General features: G+C 30.6%; 2 protein-coding genes across 2 annotated transcripts; both read left to right on the top strand.

Moving 5' to 3' along the window:
• Positions 1 to 1,366: 1,366 nt before the first annotated feature.
• LOC25482169 (dihydroflavonol 4-reductase) lies at positions 1,367 to 4,484 on the top strand. The gene is made up of 6 exons (XM_013610680.3): positions 1,367 to 1,595; positions 1,800 to 1,969; positions 3,266 to 3,460; positions 3,559 to 3,718; positions 3,807 to 3,999; positions 4,081 to 4,484. The coding sequence occupies exons 1-6, from the start codon at positions 1,478 to 1,480 to the stop codon at positions 4,247 to 4,249; spliced, it is 1,005 nt and encodes a 334-aa protein (XP_013466134.1). The 5' UTR covers positions 1,367 to 1,477; the 3' UTR covers positions 4,250 to 4,484.
• A 3,450-nt stretch (positions 4,485 to 7,934) lies between these two features.
• Positions 7,935 to 12,097, top strand: LOC25482168 (dihydroflavonol 4-reductase). The gene is made up of 6 exons (XM_013610679.3): positions 7,935 to 8,232; positions 8,358 to 8,527; positions 10,031 to 10,225; positions 10,738 to 10,897; positions 11,233 to 11,425; positions 11,715 to 12,097. The coding sequence occupies exons 1-6, from the start codon at positions 8,115 to 8,117 to the stop codon at positions 11,896 to 11,898; spliced, it is 1,020 nt and encodes a 339-aa protein (XP_013466133.1). The 5' UTR covers positions 7,935 to 8,114; the 3' UTR covers positions 11,899 to 12,097.
• Positions 12,098 to 19,200: the final 7,103 nt, after the last annotated feature.

Genomic DNA, 19,200 nt, shown 5'->3' with positions numbered 1-19,200 from the left:
TAACATGGCAGCTCATTCTTTTATTCAACTTGACAAGTCACCTAAAAATACCTCCAGTTCAATGGTGGATTGTATTTACATTTTCAAAATTTTGAAAATTGAGATTATATTTTCAAACTTAGAAACAACCAAATAGTGAATAAAAAAAAATAAGGGACCAAAATAAATTTTAAGTCAGTCAAATTAAATGTAAATAAAATATTCAACCTAATGTCCCTAAAAAAAAATAATTCAACCTAATGTTTTAACTTTTAACCATGTTTCGAACCAAAAAATGTATTAACAAAAATGCATCAAAGCTTACTAAATTTATCAAAAATAAAATAAAAAAAAGCTTTTAATTGAAAGTTTATTTTTTATTTCATTTAATTTATGATTCACAATATATATTTTTGAATCATGATTCACAAAATAACGTAACTAAGAGCACTCACATCCATGTCACCCATATGAGTAGTATAAATGGGTCTCACATAATATTTTATATTACTTTACATTTTCCAATTATTTAAACCACCCAACTACATTTTTCTAAATATCCACACGACTCTCCAAAACTCTAAAATAGGTCTCACTAATCTTACAATATATTCAATTTTATATTTTAAACTATTGATAAAAGGTGAAAAAGGAAAAGAATGGCACCATTGCCATTCTTGGCACCGTAGTGTCCAAGCAGTATCCAAACTGACACACACAGGCACACGTTGGCAATACCACTGCTGATATTTGTGCTCTAAGCTATCATAATTGAGGATTCGAAAGAAAGAAAAAAAAATTAGGAAAGAATCAATTTCATTAATCAAAAAATCATATATCATGATTTTTTTAAGGGAAAAAATCATTTTTTTTTAAGGAAAAAGGGAAAAAATCATATATCATGATATAAATATTCAACCTAATTACCATATTAAAATAAGGCAGATACACATATACTATTCAACATGTAACCAAAAAACATATACTACTCAACTTAAGCGATTCTCCCTTTTCTTCACACCACACACCCACCAAAAAAAAAGAGCAATGCTATATTTCTAAAAAAATAACGTCAAGAATTCTTCAAGAATAAAGAACAGTCAATCACAATATATTTCAATATAGATATTTGATGTGATCTGACATAAAAATAAAAAAATAGATAAATTATGAGAGTAACTCATGTAAAACTTTATTACAAAGATACGTTTTTTTTAATCTATAAACAATTTTGGTGTAAAATCAATCTAAAACGCAATTTTTTTCATCCTATTTTCTTATTTTTTGGGTAACATTTGTTGATTGGCAGGTGAAAGTCATCCTCTCCCTCTCATAAATTTGTAGGCCACGCCTATCCCTATTACTTTTTGTTTGGAATATAGCACAAAATCTTCTATAAAATCAGACCCACAATTCACACATTGTCTCCATTCCACTTTCAAGCCAACCAAAATCACTAGAGAAAAAAAAATCAGGGAAAAAACAGAGAAAATAAAATATGGGTTCTATGGCCGAAACTGTTTGTGTCACAGGGGCTTCAGGTTTTATCGGGTCATGGCTTGTCATGAGACTTATGGAGCGCGGTTACATGGTTCGAGCAACAGTCCGCGACCCAGGTCCTTTTTTTTTTTTTTTTTTTTGTATGTTGCAACATTTTTCATATCATGTATAAATCAATTCATATTTTAACACCAACAATTTTTTTAATCAAAATTCAGCTGTTTGATACTAACAAAATAATGTAAGAGTGTGTTTTGACTAGAGATTTCAAAATTCAAGGAAATTGATGGGTTTATATATACACACATTTTGGTATGCAGAAAACTTGAAGAAGGTGAGTCATTTGTTAGAACTGCCAGGTGCAAAGGGCAAACTGTCCCTATGGAAGGCTGACCTTGGTGAAGAGGGTAGTTTTGATGAAGCTATTAAAGGGTGTACAGGAGTTTTTCATGTTGCTACTCCTATGGATTTTGAGTCCAAGGACCCTGAGGTATATCTACCTACCCATAATTTAAATTTCTATGCATCTATCAATATCATCTCATATATGCATGGCACATTGGCACTAGTCTCTCATAGTGATCTAATAATTTCTCACCTCACCCTAGTATAATAATAATATCCTTTGGGATGTTTATCATTTTCCATTTTTGTAACCATCCCATCACTACATTGATAATCCATTAAGTGTATGAACCGTTTCCATTTTAGTAGTTATTCACCATTAATCCAATATATAATGGTATTAAAACATTGATGAAGTGATCCCCGTGAGCTTAGCTCAGTTGGTAGGGATATTGCATATTATATGCAGGGGCTGGGGTTCGAACCCCGGACACTCCACTTCTCCACAATTTAATTGTGTGAGCTCTAGCCACTAGGCTACTTGACCAAAAAAAAAAAAAACATTGATGAAGTGATATTCAAGAATTCAAATATGAAATATGAACATATTTTGAGCATAATGTAATTTATTAGGGGTGATGGTTTGTTAGATTCTCTATTGTGTAGAGATTGTCTTAACTCCGTTTTGGAGACTTAGTTTTATACCACACAATTTATGTAAAACTTCAAATGTTTAATTTAGAGGACATAATATGTGACTCCAACTTTGTTCTATTTGCGTTCAACATCATCTAGTGATAAGGACAGTGAATAGGTACCTAGGTGGCAAAGATGGTGATGACATGGATGTCACAACTATTTTTTTTAAAGGGTTAATGACAAGCTATAGATATCTAAGTTTTAAATATCTACGTAAATGAGATTGAGATGGTATTGATCACATCTGACCATAATTTTCAGTTATAGTTTTTTGACAAAAGCTTTATATAGTATTAACGATTGTGACACGACGAAAATGATAAAAGTGAATTAAAATTTTGGTGATAATGGTGGTTGAGAAGTAAAACAAATGGTTGATTGGTGGTTAATACTTCAAGAATATTTTTTTGATAGCCTCTTAATTATTCAAGGAGATTGTGAGTTGAAAGAAAGAAAGAAAAAAAACAGTCACTGCCATCTCATCTACTAAAGTTTACAACAAATTAAGCAATAAAACTCCAAAATTACAAATCAAACAACATAATTCAAATAAATTGTGAAAAATCAAAAGAAATATATGATTGCAAACCTAACAATCGAATCATAGAATTTTTTTGTCATCTCTTGTGAAAAATTCATTGGAGTGTCTCGTGAAAATCCCTTTTAATGATTATATATCTATCTGTTCTGAGGATCTGGGAAATTGAGTTTGAAATGGTTTGCAACTTGATTTGAACTGCAGAATGAAATGATCAAGCCTACCATAAAAGGGGTGCTAGACATCATGAAAGCATGCCTCAAGGCCAAAACTGTCCGTAGATTTATTTTCACATCATCGGCCGGAACCCTAAACGTTACTGAAGATCAAAAGCCCTTGTGGGATGAAAGCTGTTGGAGTGATGTTGAGTTTTGTAGGAGAGTGAAGATGACTGGCTGGGTTAGAAATTTATTTTCATAAATACATACATTCTCTTCACTTGAATTTTAACAAACAATTAAATAATGTATATCTTGGTTTTTATATTTTTTGTTTAGATGTATTTTGTTTCAAAGACACTTGCGGAGCAAGAAGCATGGAAATTTGCCAAAGAGCACAACATGGATTTCATCACAATCATCCCACCTCTTGTTGTTGGTCCTTTTCTTATTCCTACCATGCCACCTAGCCTAATCACTGCCCTTTCTCCTATCACTGGTATATTATGAAAATATACCTTTAGAAATGTTAGACAAACTAATTTTATGGTCGAAAATAACACGTTTTTCCACAAATCTATCTGCAGGAAATGAAGCTCATTATTCGATTATAAAGCAAGGCCAATTCGTCCACTTGGATGATCTTTGTGAAGCTCACATATTCTTGTTTGAGCATATGGAAGTAGAAGGGAGGTATCTATGTAGTGCATGTGAAGCTAATATTCATGACATTGCAAAATTAATTAATACAAAATATCCAGAGTACAATATCCCCACAAAGTAAGTGTACTCCGTGCTATTTCAAGTATTAATTAAAGTTGAAACTATATGTTAGTCTAATTGTTCAAATTGGATTTTTAGGTTCAATAATATTCCAGATGAATTGGAGCTTGTGAGATTTTCATCAAAGAAGATCAAAGACTTGGGATTCGAGTTTAAATACAGCTTGGAGGATATGTACACTGAAGCAATTGATACATGCATAGAAAAAGGGCTTCTTCCTAAATTTGTTAAAAGCACCAATAAGTAATGGTGTCACACATAAATAAATAAGTATAGGCTATGTGTCTTTATGTGTGTTTCTGTGATGGCTTTAGGATCTTACTTAATTCCTTGAGATTTTCTTTAGTAGCTGGAATGTTTGTGCAATCCTGTTGAAGCCCAAACTTACTTGAATGTTTTCTATCTCTTTCATTTGTTCCTTATTGAGAGCTACACGAAAAAGGAAAAGATAATGAATTATTGAATATTATTTATTTGCAAAATGTTGAAAGCTTAAGCCTTGAGAAAATGGAAAATTATGAAGAAAAAAAATAGTACTATTATTTAGCTTTACATGGTGGTCTCCTATTTCTATTATTAGATATAGTTGGTATCCTTCAGTGCAGTAAGGAAATCAAAACAACATAGTTCCTGCTAGGAAATGCGCTTAGAAAAATACTTTTGTTTTAATTAATTAAAATGAGGCCAAGTAACACATATACAAAACAAACTCGGTGTATCATTTGGAAGTACATTAGTTAATGTTGGTTAAATTTTGAGGACTACTTTGATATTGGTGAGCTCTCATAGTACAATTCACCTAAATTTTTTTGTAATTGAAAAAGGTCCAAATTCCAAAAATCTCTGATAACCAAATAGGAAAATTCGACGGCCTTAGTACAACCACTTCAGTTAATACGTATTTCTCGTCCATGTCCTTAATTTACTCTTAGCCAGATGCAGTCCCACATGGCAAATATCGTACATCACATGAGTAAGGGAAGAAGGATGTTGAAGATCATTTTAAGTTTTCAAAAATAAAATAAAATTGTTTTATCCCTTTAACCGGCCAAACCGTTAGTTTTGATGTTGTCTTGGCTTTCCGGTCAATTTCAACATGTTGAACCCGTGGATTCGATTTAGTTTTAATTGATGAAAAATCAACATTGACATTATACATGAAAAATATGTATTGTGGACCGTTACTAGAGTTAAATTCGATTAAAATGATTCTAGTAAAGTTTGACTAATGTGTTTGTCCAACAAAAAATTATAAGTTTGACTACCGTGAGCTTTTGAGTATCTAATATGAGCGAGTCTTTAATGCGTAGAGATTAAAAATATTTTAAATAAAGATTTTTCTAACCTACGCAACATTGCATAGAATAAGATGCAATAAGTCACCACTTTCTTCAATCTAAACTATCATATTGATTATGTTTTTGGTGAAAAGTGATTAAAAAAATCTTCTCTCCCTTATTAATTAACCATTTTATTTATTGTATCTTGCGAAAAACTAAGAAAACTGAATAGTCATCTTCTAAATAAAATTCAATGTAGTTAAGTTTTTTTTCTTTCACATTATTTTCTCCTTCCACGTTAATTTTTTTCAAAGATATGGCAAGTGGACAAAACTCATCCATTGATTCTGATATGGTAGCTAAATCATAATAAGTTATACATATACATTTTTCCAACTTTTTTCAGGTTTTTCTCATGTCTTCTCAATTGCTTTCACCTTTTTCTCAATTGACTTCTACTATAATTCATATGTTCTCGTGTTAAAAAACTCATATGTTCTCATTTTAAAAAACCATTATAATTCATTTGTTATAATTATATCTAACATTTTTCTCATTCGCATCTTGACTCAAGCATACACTCACGTACAAAAACATACAATAACCAGGTCAAATATGCACTCATGCACACAAGCATATATTTGTTACTCTTTATAAATATTCCACCATTCTTTACGAATACAATAATAATATTTTGTTGTAGTTGGACAAAAATTGGTAATATCATTTTACTTTTTTAGCAATCTCGTAATAATGTAAACTTATTTGTGTAAGTTGAGAGTCACAAATTTATTTGATTTGAAGAAATCTTCAAAATAATGAACCATGTGATATATAGTTCATAATATATATGAAGTAATTGATTTGAGGAACAGTGAGCAGGAAATTAAAAATTATTCTGAATCTTTTATTGGTCAGTGTTTTCTAAATGAGAAAGAAACTTCCAAATTTTATATATACTAACAAGATCGGTTCTCAATCAGTAAAGGTCAATTTATTAAGAAAAATGGGATGATACATAGAAAATATTGTTTTTGTCACGGTGAAAAAAGTGGAACATTAATTGTACCTTATCCTATGCAATGTTTGCATAGATTAAATTCAATTCAACCAATGGGTTTAGATTGTAACTTATTTAAACTTTTATTTATTTGAAAAATATAATATAATATAATACCACCATCCCATGCATCTGGCCTTTTTGGCAATATATAAATTAAACATTGAATCCTCAATTATTCTAGAAATTATATAAATAGGCGAAGGAGTTACGTGATGTGTTGTCACTGATATTGTTGAACATGTGGATAAAAGGGGGACAACACCCTCATCCTAATTGTGTTGTATAGAGTTAGAGGACCGGCCATTTACTTGGATTAAAAGTTGTGGTTTTGTTAACATTTCAATATTTTAGAGATGAAGTTGAAGACGAATCATTCGGATTTTACTTACTTACTTACTAGTCTAACTTTAAATGATACTACCGGAAGGTTGTCATGAGCTCCCACTTACCAGCTCTTGACTTCATTCCTTGCTATGCCGGCAGCTGATCACGTGCTTATTCAAAAAATCTCGTGACTTGTATTAATTGGATTTTGGACTACTATACTTATTTCCTAAAATTATTAATTCATACAAAAATGAATTAGGTCAACTAAGACAAAGATAAAAAAATAAACCATTACGATTAACATTGTCAATTGATAAAAGAGAATAAGGTGGTGTGAGAAAAGAAAAAAAATATTATAACAAAAAAGGAAACTTACCTACCTACATAACTTTTTAGTTTAATAGGTCATTTGTTCCCTTAATTAATTTCAAATTTTTATTTTGATCTCATAAGTAATAAAATTCATGTTTTGGTCCCTCAGGTTTGCCTCCGTCGTCAAATAAATCATTTCCGTCAACTTTAACCTCAAATGCCTATTTTTCTAAAAAAATAAAATAAAAATCTCAAATGTCTATTGTGGACCAACATTATAGATAGTCCACCATAGACCTTAATAATTTTTAAAATTTTAACCATTAGATCTTTTCTCATAAAAGAACACCGTATGATCATGCATGTCTATTGTGTTTTATGGTGAAGCAGCAACACCTAATATTATTTAATCTTTCTTCATCTTCTTCATTCTCATCTTCATCATCTTCTTCATACAACCTCATCATTTTCATCAATCTTCAAACTTAACCCAAAAAATCAAAAATTAATATCACAATTTTTTTTTTTAAAACTTAATCTTAACCTCTTCTCTTCGTTGTTATATGACTTATGACAACTCAAATGTTTATAGCTAGTAAATTTAGAAAATAGAATTATCGTTTTTGTGAGTTTAACTCAGCTGATATAGATATTGTATAATATATGTAGTGTTGGATTTCAAACCGTGAATACTACACTTATTAATATTAAAAATGTGAATATTGAAATTACAACCCTAAGTAAATATTATTTAACAAAATAAAAGAAATACCTTAGTGGGATCACAACCCTAAGTAAATATTATATAGACATATAAAAAATATATATACATCATTTACTTATTTTAAAAATACGTATATTTAATTCTTCTTTGCGTGTGTTATAGATGTGCTTAAATATTGGGATCACACTATACAGACCTCCGCACCAAGGAAGATCCTTCACGTCACTTCATACATTCCTTAATATCCTTACATTTCCTTCACGTCACTTCATACTATATAAACCCCTTACATTTTCTTACTCTCATCAGCTCAGGTTTCTCTTCATTCCTCTCTCTTTACAACAGCTTCTTTCTAAATAAATAGAGTCACCCACCACATACATTGTCTTCCGTTCAAAATATATACATGGGTTCAGTCTCAGAAACAGTTTGCGTCACAGGGGCTTCAGGTTTCATCGGGTCGTGGCTTGTTATGAGACTTATGGAGCGCGGCTACACAGTTCGAGCCACCGTGCGCGACCCAGGTTCCTATTATAATAATGCATGTTGCATCATTTTTCATATCATGCCTAAATTAATAATTAATTAATTCATTTGTTTAAACATTATGGATTTGGTTATGACACTAATTAAGGTAATAATAATGCAGATAACATGAAGAAGGTGAAGCATTTGTTGGAACTGCCAGGTGCAAATAGCAAACTATCTCTTTGGAAGGCTGACCTTGGGGAAGAGGGTAGTTTTGATGAAGCTATTAAAGGGTGTACAGGAGTTTTTCATGTTGCTACTCCTATGGATTTTGAGTCCAAGGACCCCGAGGTATATATGTTGAATGACTTAATTAATTCACTACCACGAATCTTAAATAAATCTTAAAAATTAACATCTATAATTGATAAATGAATTTGCAAATAATTTTATTCTTTGGTCATATTTTGGCTTGCTTTTGTATAGAAGAGATATATATACACACTAAATTTATATTTATATTTTTTCAATAAGTACGTAAAATAATTTCATAAAAAAAACTACTTAATTTCTTAACTAATTAAAATACAAAACAACTCCCTATGTATTGGATCTTTGGCAGTTTTGGCCCCCAAAGCCACTTTTGACTTGGTCTTCGCTGACATGGCACCCACATCCCTTAATTGAGGTGCCACGTGTCGACCATTGTGGGTGCCACGTCAGCGAAGACCAAATCAAATGTGGCCTTCGGGGCCAAAACTGCCATAGATTCAATACATAGGGGTTGTTTTGTATTTTAATTAGTTAGAGGCCAAAATCGCAACTTTTGGAAAGATAGGGGGTCAAAAGTGCAATTAAGCCATATATTTATCATATATTGAAGATAATCATGAAAGAGAAATAATTAATGTTTGCATAAATGTATTTATCATATATTGAAGAAATATATATATGTTGATAAAGAAATACCAGACAATTGACAAATTTGATGAACACAAGAGTTCAGAAGACACCATACAAAATACCTTGAGCAGTTGAGCTAAAAAACACTAAAGTTGTACCAAGAGACACTCTCCTATAAAGGAAACTAAAGACATCAGGTGCACCCCAAATACACCAATTTTGCCATATATAGGTAAACAAAGACATCAGAAAATGATTGAGAAATTGGCGGTTCTACTATGATCCATCTTTCATAGGTGGTTATTGATGGATGTAATAAATAGTTACTGATCTATCACATTTTGGGGAAAATAAGGGCAATTTTTTTTAGAGATAAACCCTACAATAAATGGATTACTAGACCAAATACACCAATTTTTTTAGAGATAAACCCTACATTTTGGAGAAATTGGTACATTAATTTAGAAAATAATAAAGATCGTTTTTTTTTTTTACATTTTTATTGTTTTTTTGAAAATGCAACATAATTGTTCACTTTAAAATCTATTTTCTCCGTGTATTATTAATTTTAAGTATATTATGTATCAAATATATTATTTTAACATGTCTTTAATTTTTTGGTGGTGGTCGGGGCTCAAACTCCGGACCTTGCATATTTTATGCATTGTCCATATCAACTGGGCTAAACTCACGAGGACTTTAACATGTCTTTATGATATTAATAGAATTTTTTCCATTATAATTAGATTTCTAAAAATTGATTTAAATTATATCGCATTAAACTGGATTGGATAAAAAAATTTAAACGAGTCATCTAAACCAAACTGCATATGATTTTACTTATAGACTGAATTATTTTCTACCGCACTACAAACACCTATATTGTATATAGACTAACATAGTTTTTTGATTTCGTTGTTCATGTAATGTAATTGAAAATGAATAATGCAGAAGGAAGTGATAAACCCTACAATAAATGGATTACTAGACATAATGAAAGCATGTAAGAAGGCAAAAACAGTTAGAAGATTGGTTTTCACATCATCAGCTGGAACTTTGGATGTTACTGAGCAACAAAATTCTGTAATTGATGAAACTTGCTGGAGTGACGTCGAATTCTGCCGTAGAGTCAAGATGACTGGTTGGGTTAGTATTTAATTACTATCTTTTTAATTAATTAATTTAGTTTCAATAATAACAAAGAAAGAAAATATTTTATATCAAGAGTGACTTGTGATTTGTTTTAAAAGATTATTCAATAATACTTTATAAGTTTTTCATGTGCAAATTAGTATTTATAATATAATAAGTTTGTATTAGAGATTGTGCATTTTATATTATATCATGTTACTTTCTCAGACCTTTTTTATAGAAGACAGATGAATCGACAAAATCTAATGTATTTGATCGATGTTATGAACCGAACCAAATACATCGATTTTAATTAATTTATTTGTCTCTTATAAAAAAGATCGGATGGAGTATATCGTACATGTTACATAAACTCATATTTAAAAGAATTTTTTTTCATTTTCAAGGGAATAAACCTATATAAAATTTCACATGCTTTAACATATGAATAGTTGTTTTCACATGTTCAATATTGACTCAAATTTTTTGCTCACTAATATATTATGCTTCTTTACCCATTTTTGTAGATGTATTTTGTTTCAAAAACCCTGGCAGAACAAGAAGCATGGAAGTTTTCCAAAGAACACAACATAGACTTTGTTTCCATTATTCCACCTCTTGTTGTTGGTCCATTTATTATGCCTTCAATGCCACCGAGTCTAATCACTGCTCTTTCCCTTATCACAGGTCCATACATACTCACATGCTTAGCATGAATATTGTTTCTATCTGCTCAGTATATTAATGTGACTGTGAATTCCTCTCTAAATATTTAATGTGACAATGACATAATTTATTAATTTTTTATGAATTTATTATCATCACTTCTATTTTTTCTTAAAAGATTGCACCTGCTTTATGAACGAATAATTTATTGTTTTTTTAAAAATGCAAGATAATAGTTCACTTTAAAATCTCCTTTTATATTCTTAAAAAAAAAAAAAAAAAAAAAAATCTCCTTGTATTATTAATTGTAGTTGTTATTTTTGGGTCACTGATGCTTTTTTGGTCATATATGGTAGGATATGAGGCTCATTACTCGATCATAAAGCAAGGCCAATACATCCACTTAGACGACCTTTGTCTTGCTCATATATTTCTGTTTGAGAACCCTAAAGCACATGGGAGATACATATGTTGTTCACATGAGGCAACCATTCATGAAGTTGCAAAACTTATTAACAAAAAATACCCTGAGTTCAATGTCCCTACAAAGTAATTCTTCAATTTCTTACTTTAGTGCATACAGTTTTTACAATAATAATCACTAACTCTTTTTTTAGTTTCTGTCTTATCGAACCTTGTTCGTCTTGTGCAGAGACTTAGTTATTAATCAATTTTATCGTTAAAAAAAAATTACTAACTCTTTCTCTTATTTTATTACATTAGACAAAATATTTAACACTTGTGATTGATTTTGTAATATTAACTATTGTTCACTTAGAAGAGTAAGATATAATAGGAAAAATATTTGTTGTGCTAAGTTTGTGCATTTGATTTTTAGATTCAAGGATATCCCAGATGATCTGGAAATTATCAAATTTTCTTCAAAGAAGATCACAGACTTGGGGTTTATATTTAAATACAGCTTAGAAGACATGTTCACAGGAGCTATAGAAACCTGCAGAGAAAAAGGGCTACTTCCTAAAGTTACAGAGACTCCGGTTAATGATACCATGAAGAAATAAATATGCTTTTGTGTCTTTGATGGATTGTGTCTCTTTTTCCTTTTTCATTTGTGTTTTTTTTTTTAAGGATCCTTTTTCATATGTTATTAACTAAGGTTTATGTTATATGATGTCACTCATAATAATATTCATGTTTATGGGTCACGTTGTCTGTTAATTATATAAGAACTATAATGATATATGCTATATTGCTTCTAAATTTACAAATTTACTCGCACATTGTACTAAGAAAGCCTCGCATTTTTTTTTTTGAAGTTATAGATGGGATGCAGAGGGATTGCATGTTGCATCACCTTAGTCTTATATGTACACAATAGTTTTAAAATTCGGCTCGTCCATTGACTCGGGAGGGGTGCTGGGTCGATGGTCAATGGTCGAACCATTGGATCATCGGTTGAACCGCATGACTGAACCAGATCAACTTGAATGATTCGGTAAGATAACTCGGTCTTGAGATTAAATTTATATAGATATTTAAGCGGATTAAATCTGATTGAATTGGTGACTCAATCACTAAAAAACTATAAAACCTACCAATTGTCAACTCCTCAAAATTAACCATAATATGTGTTTTATACCCACACAAAATCATACCATATTTAAATAAATATTAAAAAATTATTTCAATTTTAATAAAAGTATTTAGAAAGAAACAATTTTATTAATATTATGTATTTTAATTTTATATATATATATATATATATATATATATATATATATATATAAATTAGAAACATTAACGATATATTATAATTTAAAATAAGAGTTAAATTTACTTTTTCTTATAAAAGTTAAATTTACAAATTGAATCATGCGACCAATGACCTAATGATTTTGTTGTTTGCAATGGAGGAATGTTTTCATATTAAAAAATAAAATTAAATAAATTACAACTGTTTTTTAACTAAAATAAATGAACAACTTGAAGCATATATTTTAGTCAAAAAAGAATTGAAGTGTACATTTTTTTTTTCAAGGAGAATTGGAGCAAACATGAATAGTATACCCGTTTCGAGAAAATAATAATAGTGTTGAGTATACCAAAAAAAAAAAAAAAAAAACATAAATGAATAGTGGAATGCACAATGAGCATTTTTGCATTGTTTCTGCACTAGAATGTTTTATATATAAATGATGAAAAGCAATCACAAAACAGCATATTGGCTTGTTGGTTAAAGCTTGTTCTTTAATTTAGCTTGTGGTCGCGTGTTCGAGTCCCTCTCAAAATAATCGATCCGTTGAGAAACTCGAAACGGTTACTCCACCGGTTCCCGGTTGGACCGGTCTGACCGACCGGTTCAGTCCAGTTTTTAAAACTATAATGTACACATAAGAATCATATCCTTCTCCCACAACCGGTCTTCAAAAGAAATTTCTCAAACTGACGATACCATTCATGTGGGCTTTGTTTCAAGGCATACAAAGATTTTTTTCAAAAGACATGTCTTAACCTTATCTTTCACAAAACCTTCTAGTTACTCCATGTATATTATCTCTTCAAGCTCTCGATGTAAAAACCAAAGTGCAAGAAAATATGCGATTTCCTATGTTGGATTAGTGAGCACATTGTTGGATACCATGTTAAATCTCTTGTCGTTTTTTATTGTATCTTTTACTATTATTGTCATTATTCTTGCGTCTTGTTATAACAATAACCAAAAAAATAATTACACAACAAAAAGATAAATAGATGATCGAGTAGGTTTATTATTCAAAAAATTAGAGTGTTCTGGTTTTTTTTAGATTACCCTCTCTTATTTAGAGGGTATTTTACCTTATCATGATATCAACCAATCAAAATGTAATATACATTGACAACATTAAATGTCATAAATGAGTCAATTTTTTTCTAAAAAAAGAATCAATTATAATCATAAGGTAATTTTTAATACTTTTAATTTTTATTTAATTATAGACATGATTACATATGAGATCTTTTATCTTATTTATTTGTTACACTTGGGTCATTTATCTTTATTTTTTTCCGCTTAGGTCTTTTATCTCTTATAAAAGCACATATACATCCTTTTTCTCATTTTTTTGTATTAAAAAAAATACATAATTTTATTTTTTAAAATTTTTTTTTATTAAAAATGAAACAAATCCAGAAATATGATGAAGATGTTCATCATTTTCATCGTCTTCCTTTGAATCTTCATCATCTTCATTGAATCAAAAAAATTTCTACACAAATTTATCTCCAAATATCATTAATTAATGTTATATTCACCTCAAATCTTCTTTTAAACACAAAAATCAAACCTCTATAGAGAAAGAGATTTAGTTTCATAAAAAAAAAAAATTAGTTATATAAATTGTCACGCTGTATATTATTATTATTATTTTCTTACTCAATATTCAAGTCCGACATAAAAATAACCCCAAAATTGATAGCAGCTTTGCACATCAATTTTGTTGTTTCCGACTAAGCCTCCACTATCCGCCTTGCAACATTTGTGAAATTAAGGTTTTGATTTTTGTGTTTTAAATAAGATCTGAGGTGAATATAACATTAATTCACGATATTTGAAGTTATATTTTAGTAGAATTTTTTTTTATTTAAAGAAGATGATGAAGATTCAAAGGAAGAAGATGAAGATGATGAACATCTTCATCATATTTTTGGATTTTTTTTTTCTTCAGTTTTAATAAAAATATATTTTTAAAAATAAAATTATGTATTTTTTAATAAAAAAATGCAAAAAAAGATGTATATGTGCTTTTAAGAGAGATAAAGGACCTAAACGGAAAAAAATAAAGACAAAGGACCAAAGTATTACAAATAAATAAGATAAAGTACCCATAATGTAATATTGCCTTAATTATATTTAGGTGTTCAATCTTAATTAATTTACTACATGACTAGCTTAGAACAATTAAAATTTCACATCAAATTTCTTTCATCTGAATGTCCTTAAATTTATCAGTTATATTCATAAAATTTATTCCTCCCATTTTTATTATTCAATTTTGTCGTTCCCAACTGCAGCATTTTTCAATTTTCGTGAGAATCGCCATGATTTCAAATATCGTGAGAATTGCCTTTATTTCCAGTACAACGTCGGGTATGATGACTTGATTTTTCTTTTTGATTTGATTTTTCTTGGTTGGGAGGTAGTTAATTATAACAATTGAGTAAATCATCCGTTGTACTTTGAGGGCTGCTAGCAGGTGTTGCCGCTGTAATGTTGTGGGAGTTTGCTAGCAATTTTTTGGTTGGTGCTGAAATGATTATGTGATGAGGCTTTTGTTCTTTTATTTTCACTTAAAGACTTTTGCTGATAGTGAGACAGGTCTATGCGTGTTAACAAATTTTATTAGGTTGGCTGCTTAAATAAAAAAAATAAGTCACGATACTTGACGTGGTTCTAGAAACAACGACAATTCTCACGATAATTGGAAATTTGCGGCAATTTGAAACGACAAAATTGAACAATCAAAATGGGAAGAAGAATGAAAAAGAAACAAAAATTGATCAATATGAAAGAATAAAGAAGAAGAAATTTGAAAGAAAGTGATGTTTTTGTTCTCACGTTCGGGGTTCTGGAATGGAAGAAATTTTATGAATGTAAATGACGAATTTAAGGACATCCAGATGAAAGAAATTTGATGTAAAATTTTATTTGTTATAAGTCTTGTAGTGTAAATTAATTAAGATTGAACACCTTAATATAAAAAAAAAATTAAATCATTTGTTGTTTAAAAAAAAAATTAAATAAAAATTAAAAGTATTAAAAGTTACCTTATGATTAAGATTAACTCTCCTTCAAATAAAAAATAATTAAGATTAACTCTTTTATTTTTAGAAAAAATCTACTCATTTATTTGACACTTAATGTTACCTATGTATATTACATTTTAATTAGTTGATATCATAAGAGGGTAAATTACCTCTAAACAAGAGAGGGTAATGTAGGCCTCATCGAGTGTTCTCCTAAAAAAATATTAAATGGTAGCTGTGTGTGAGTGTGTGTAGGTGTGTGAGAGAGAGAGGGGGGAGTGTTATGATTATTTAACAAAAATAGTGATATATAGTCCAAATATTTATTATTTATACCGTTTGTTATTTTAGGTTGTTTCTCTAATTTGCATGGCCTTTCCATTTTCAGTCCATGCAAGGGAGAGGAGTGCATGCAGACGAATGGACTGGATTATGAAATTAAAATTGAAATGCAAACAAATAATGAACCTCATCAATTACCGGTATCATCATGAAAAAGGACAAATTTCCAATCGTTTGAAAAAGTGCACAAGTGACACAACATAATATATCAAATATAATTTATTTTTGGGTTAAATATGAAGAACACAAAGATTACAATGATTAATTTGGTTAATCATTTCCTTTCCAACATTATTTTTTTTCCTGAGGGGTCCTTTCGAACATTATTGATTATACCTACTTTCCAATATGAAAATATTTAAGCATTGTATACAGTAAAAACCACAACAACAATAGTAAAAATGTGGGATAATAGTCTTTTTATTTGTGAATGTGTAACGAGTAATTACAATAATCTCTTGATGTATCAAAATTTCAAAATAATTTATGATTATACACTTGGTTAATCAAAATAATCCTTCAATGTTAACATCAACTTTTTTTTATAGAGGGGTTGATATAACAATAAATATGTATTCATATTGATTAATATGATAATAAGTAAGTATATTAAAAGACTAATATGACAATATTAACGAATATTTTAATGTAAGAAACTATTTTGATTAATATAATGCACAATTAAATAGACTATTTATTAAAACAAAATGTCTAATTTTAGTAGCCAATTTGTCATTTTCATCATTGTTTACCATTGTCACCAATATATAAACCATTATTTACATTTGAATAGAAAGCAAACGGACAATAAATTGCATCACTAGACCTTTAAAATTTTAATATATAAAAGAACTATTATGATTATTCGTTACATATTGAGAGATCAAAATAACTACTCATTCCGTTTCTAAATATAAGCAAAATTCACTTTTTAGGTTCATTCATCATGGTTCATAATATGGACCACATACATCATTAAATGAATGAATTTAAAGAGTCAATTTTTTTATATTTAAAAATGGAGGGAGCATTATTCTTCTTTAAAAAATAAAAAATATTATCATCCTAAAGAAATTGGGGTGTGGGGGGTTCATAACGATATAAAGGTTGCATCAACCGGGACCACTCGAGTTGAAATCTATATCCTTCTCCAGTCCATTTCGCATGAAATAATTGCTCATAGTTGGATAATTTCTTTTCTTTAACCTATCGTAAACTTTTATGATAAGACAAATTATCATGTTATTTGTGAAATTATAGAATATTTTTGGGGGAAAATTTTCAGAATTTTAATGTGTGCACTCTTCTACAGGATAAATATGATTGGCCTTATATAAGTTAGTGTTTGAATTTAGAAAGAGTTGGTTCCGTAATGTGATAATGTTTTATGTAATGTTGAATATTGTGAGAGATGTCCCCTAAAAAATATATTGTGAGAGGTGATTTTTTTGGTTGCATGTTGTGAGAGATGTGTTCATATTTAATTTGACCATGTCTCAGATAAAATTTTCTCAAGTGAAGAAAAAAAACTAAATTATCGGCCTTGTTATAATTTTTTTCTTTTCATAAAAAGTTAAATCTTGAATTAAAAGTGTTTGGTCTATCAAACTCTAAAAACAAATCACCGAAGCACTCTTCAACTCCTGATCCACCGAAGAAGACATCATAACCAAAACCAAATTAAAACCTAAAAAGTTATAGATCTGAGTTCAAACCCAAATCTGATAAAGAGTCGTAAATATGTGTCACTCTCCCATGCGGATACAAAACCAAGCAGAGAAACAAACAAATCCCAAGAAAAAAATTGGCCCTAAAAACAATGTTGGTAGTGTAACAACAAAAACAGTGGAACACACACACAACACAGAAAGAAACAAAAATGCTCTTCAGTGCAGACAACCAAAACACCCACAAAAAGATCACCACGGAAACAATCCACAACCTAAGCCAAAGCATCAAATCATAATACCTCAATTAAACCTTTGAATTCAAGTACATGCCTAGGACCTAAAACCATCAAGCAACGAAACATGGAGCAAATTAGAGATTTATGCAAGCCATCCTCCACCAAAAGGTGGTGGCGCCTGCGAGAACAGACTCGTGATGTGTATTGGAGCAACCTCAGATGGGGTTTGAAGGTTATGTAGCCATATAGAGGCATAGAGCACCACCACAATCTGTGGCTACATCGTGATAAAAAAAGATTTGGATTTTGGCGGTGGATGTGACAGTTGAAAGGAGACAAATAGTTGTTAGGTTGGGGGAATTTGAGTTAGAGCAATGTTTCATGTACACCTTTTAGTCCATACCACTAATGTACCGCCTCCATGTGGCACTAAGGACATTTGAGTAATTTCATGACACCATCCACTTTTTCACCTCCTTCTTCTCTCTTCTGTCATCCCACAGAGACCAAGCCTCCGCCATCACCACCAACGCCACTGTCGCGCCTCCGCCATCACACCGGCGACCTCACATTTCAACAGTCGTCAGCGCCACACCGGCAACCTCACGTTAAAACCTTCTTTGCAACTTTTTCTTTTTTTCTTTCCTTTTCCTTCTTTCTCACCCGCGCCGGAAATTGAGACTATAACTTTCGTCCTCACTGTTCATCGGTGTTACCTTAGTCTCTGCCACCGTCTCTTCAAACAAGTTATCGTCTCTTTCTTATTATGTGCAAAAACTTAACCAGAAAACACTGATCTTGAAACGCAAATCTGAACGGAAGTCGCGGCGCCGGCGAGAAAAGTGAAGGTGACGTCGAGTGAAGGTTAGGACAGATCTGAGCAGATCTAGTGATCGGAAGAACGATGGTGGTGAGTAGGAGGATGGGTGATGGATGGTGGTGGGGGGGCGACAGTGTTGGCAGCGGTGGTGGGGTGGAAAGGACAAGGTAAAGGAAGGGAGACACAAGAGACAAGAGAGGGCCAAAGACAAAATTTTGCTGAGTGTGTTTGTGTGTGGGGCCACTTAGCCACATGTCAATTTTGTGTGTGGTGGTCTAAGATGTGTTTGCAACCTTAGGATGTTCATGTATCAGGACTCTTTGAGTTATAAGTTATCTAAATTTCTCTTATCAACTTTTTTTTTTGTTTATCCTCCGGTTCCAACTTGAATGGAGCTCATCTGAAGTTCAGTTGAAAGATAAGTAAAGTTTGACCAATATCAACCTAATTAATATAGTAAAACATAAAGTGAAGAAATTTCATATTTATCTCATATTGAATGTCACATTAGTA

This window comes from Medicago truncatula, chromosome 1, assembly GCF_003473485.1.
Source record: "Medicago truncatula cultivar Jemalong A17 chromosome 1, MtrunA17r5.0-ANR, whole genome shotgun sequence".
Classification (NCBI taxonomy): domain Eukaryota; kingdom Viridiplantae; phylum Streptophyta; class Magnoliopsida; order Fabales; family Fabaceae; genus Medicago; species Medicago truncatula.
Note: the sequence above shows the minus strand (reverse complement) of the source record. Positions and strands in the feature narration are given on the sequence as shown.

Bases quoted from the DNA above. Each gene is read 5' to 3' on its own strand.
- LOC25482169 (XM_013610680.3), top strand. From the start codon at position 1,478: ATGGGTTCTATGGCCGAAACTGTTTGTGTCACAGGGGCTTCAGGTTTT. The intron at 1,596-1,799 runs GTCCTTTTTTTT...TTTGGTATGCAG, and splicing joins AGCAACAGTCCGCGACCCAG to AAAACTTGAAGAAGGTGAGT. The intron at 3,719-3,806 runs GTATATTATGAA...ATCTATCTGCAG, and splicing joins TGCCCTTTCTCCTATCACTG to GAAATGAAGCTCATTATTCG.
- LOC25482168 (XM_013610679.3), top strand. From the start codon at position 8,115: ATGGGTTCAGTCTCAGAAACAGTTTGCGTCACAGGGGCTTCAGGTTTC. The intron at 10,226-10,737 runs GTTAGTATTTAA...CCATTTTTGTAG, and splicing joins GAGTCAAGATGACTGGTTGG to ATGTATTTTGTTTCAAAAAC. The intron at 11,426-11,714 runs GTAATTCTTCAA...TTTGATTTTTAG, and splicing joins GAGTTCAATGTCCCTACAAA to ATTCAAGGATATCCCAGATG.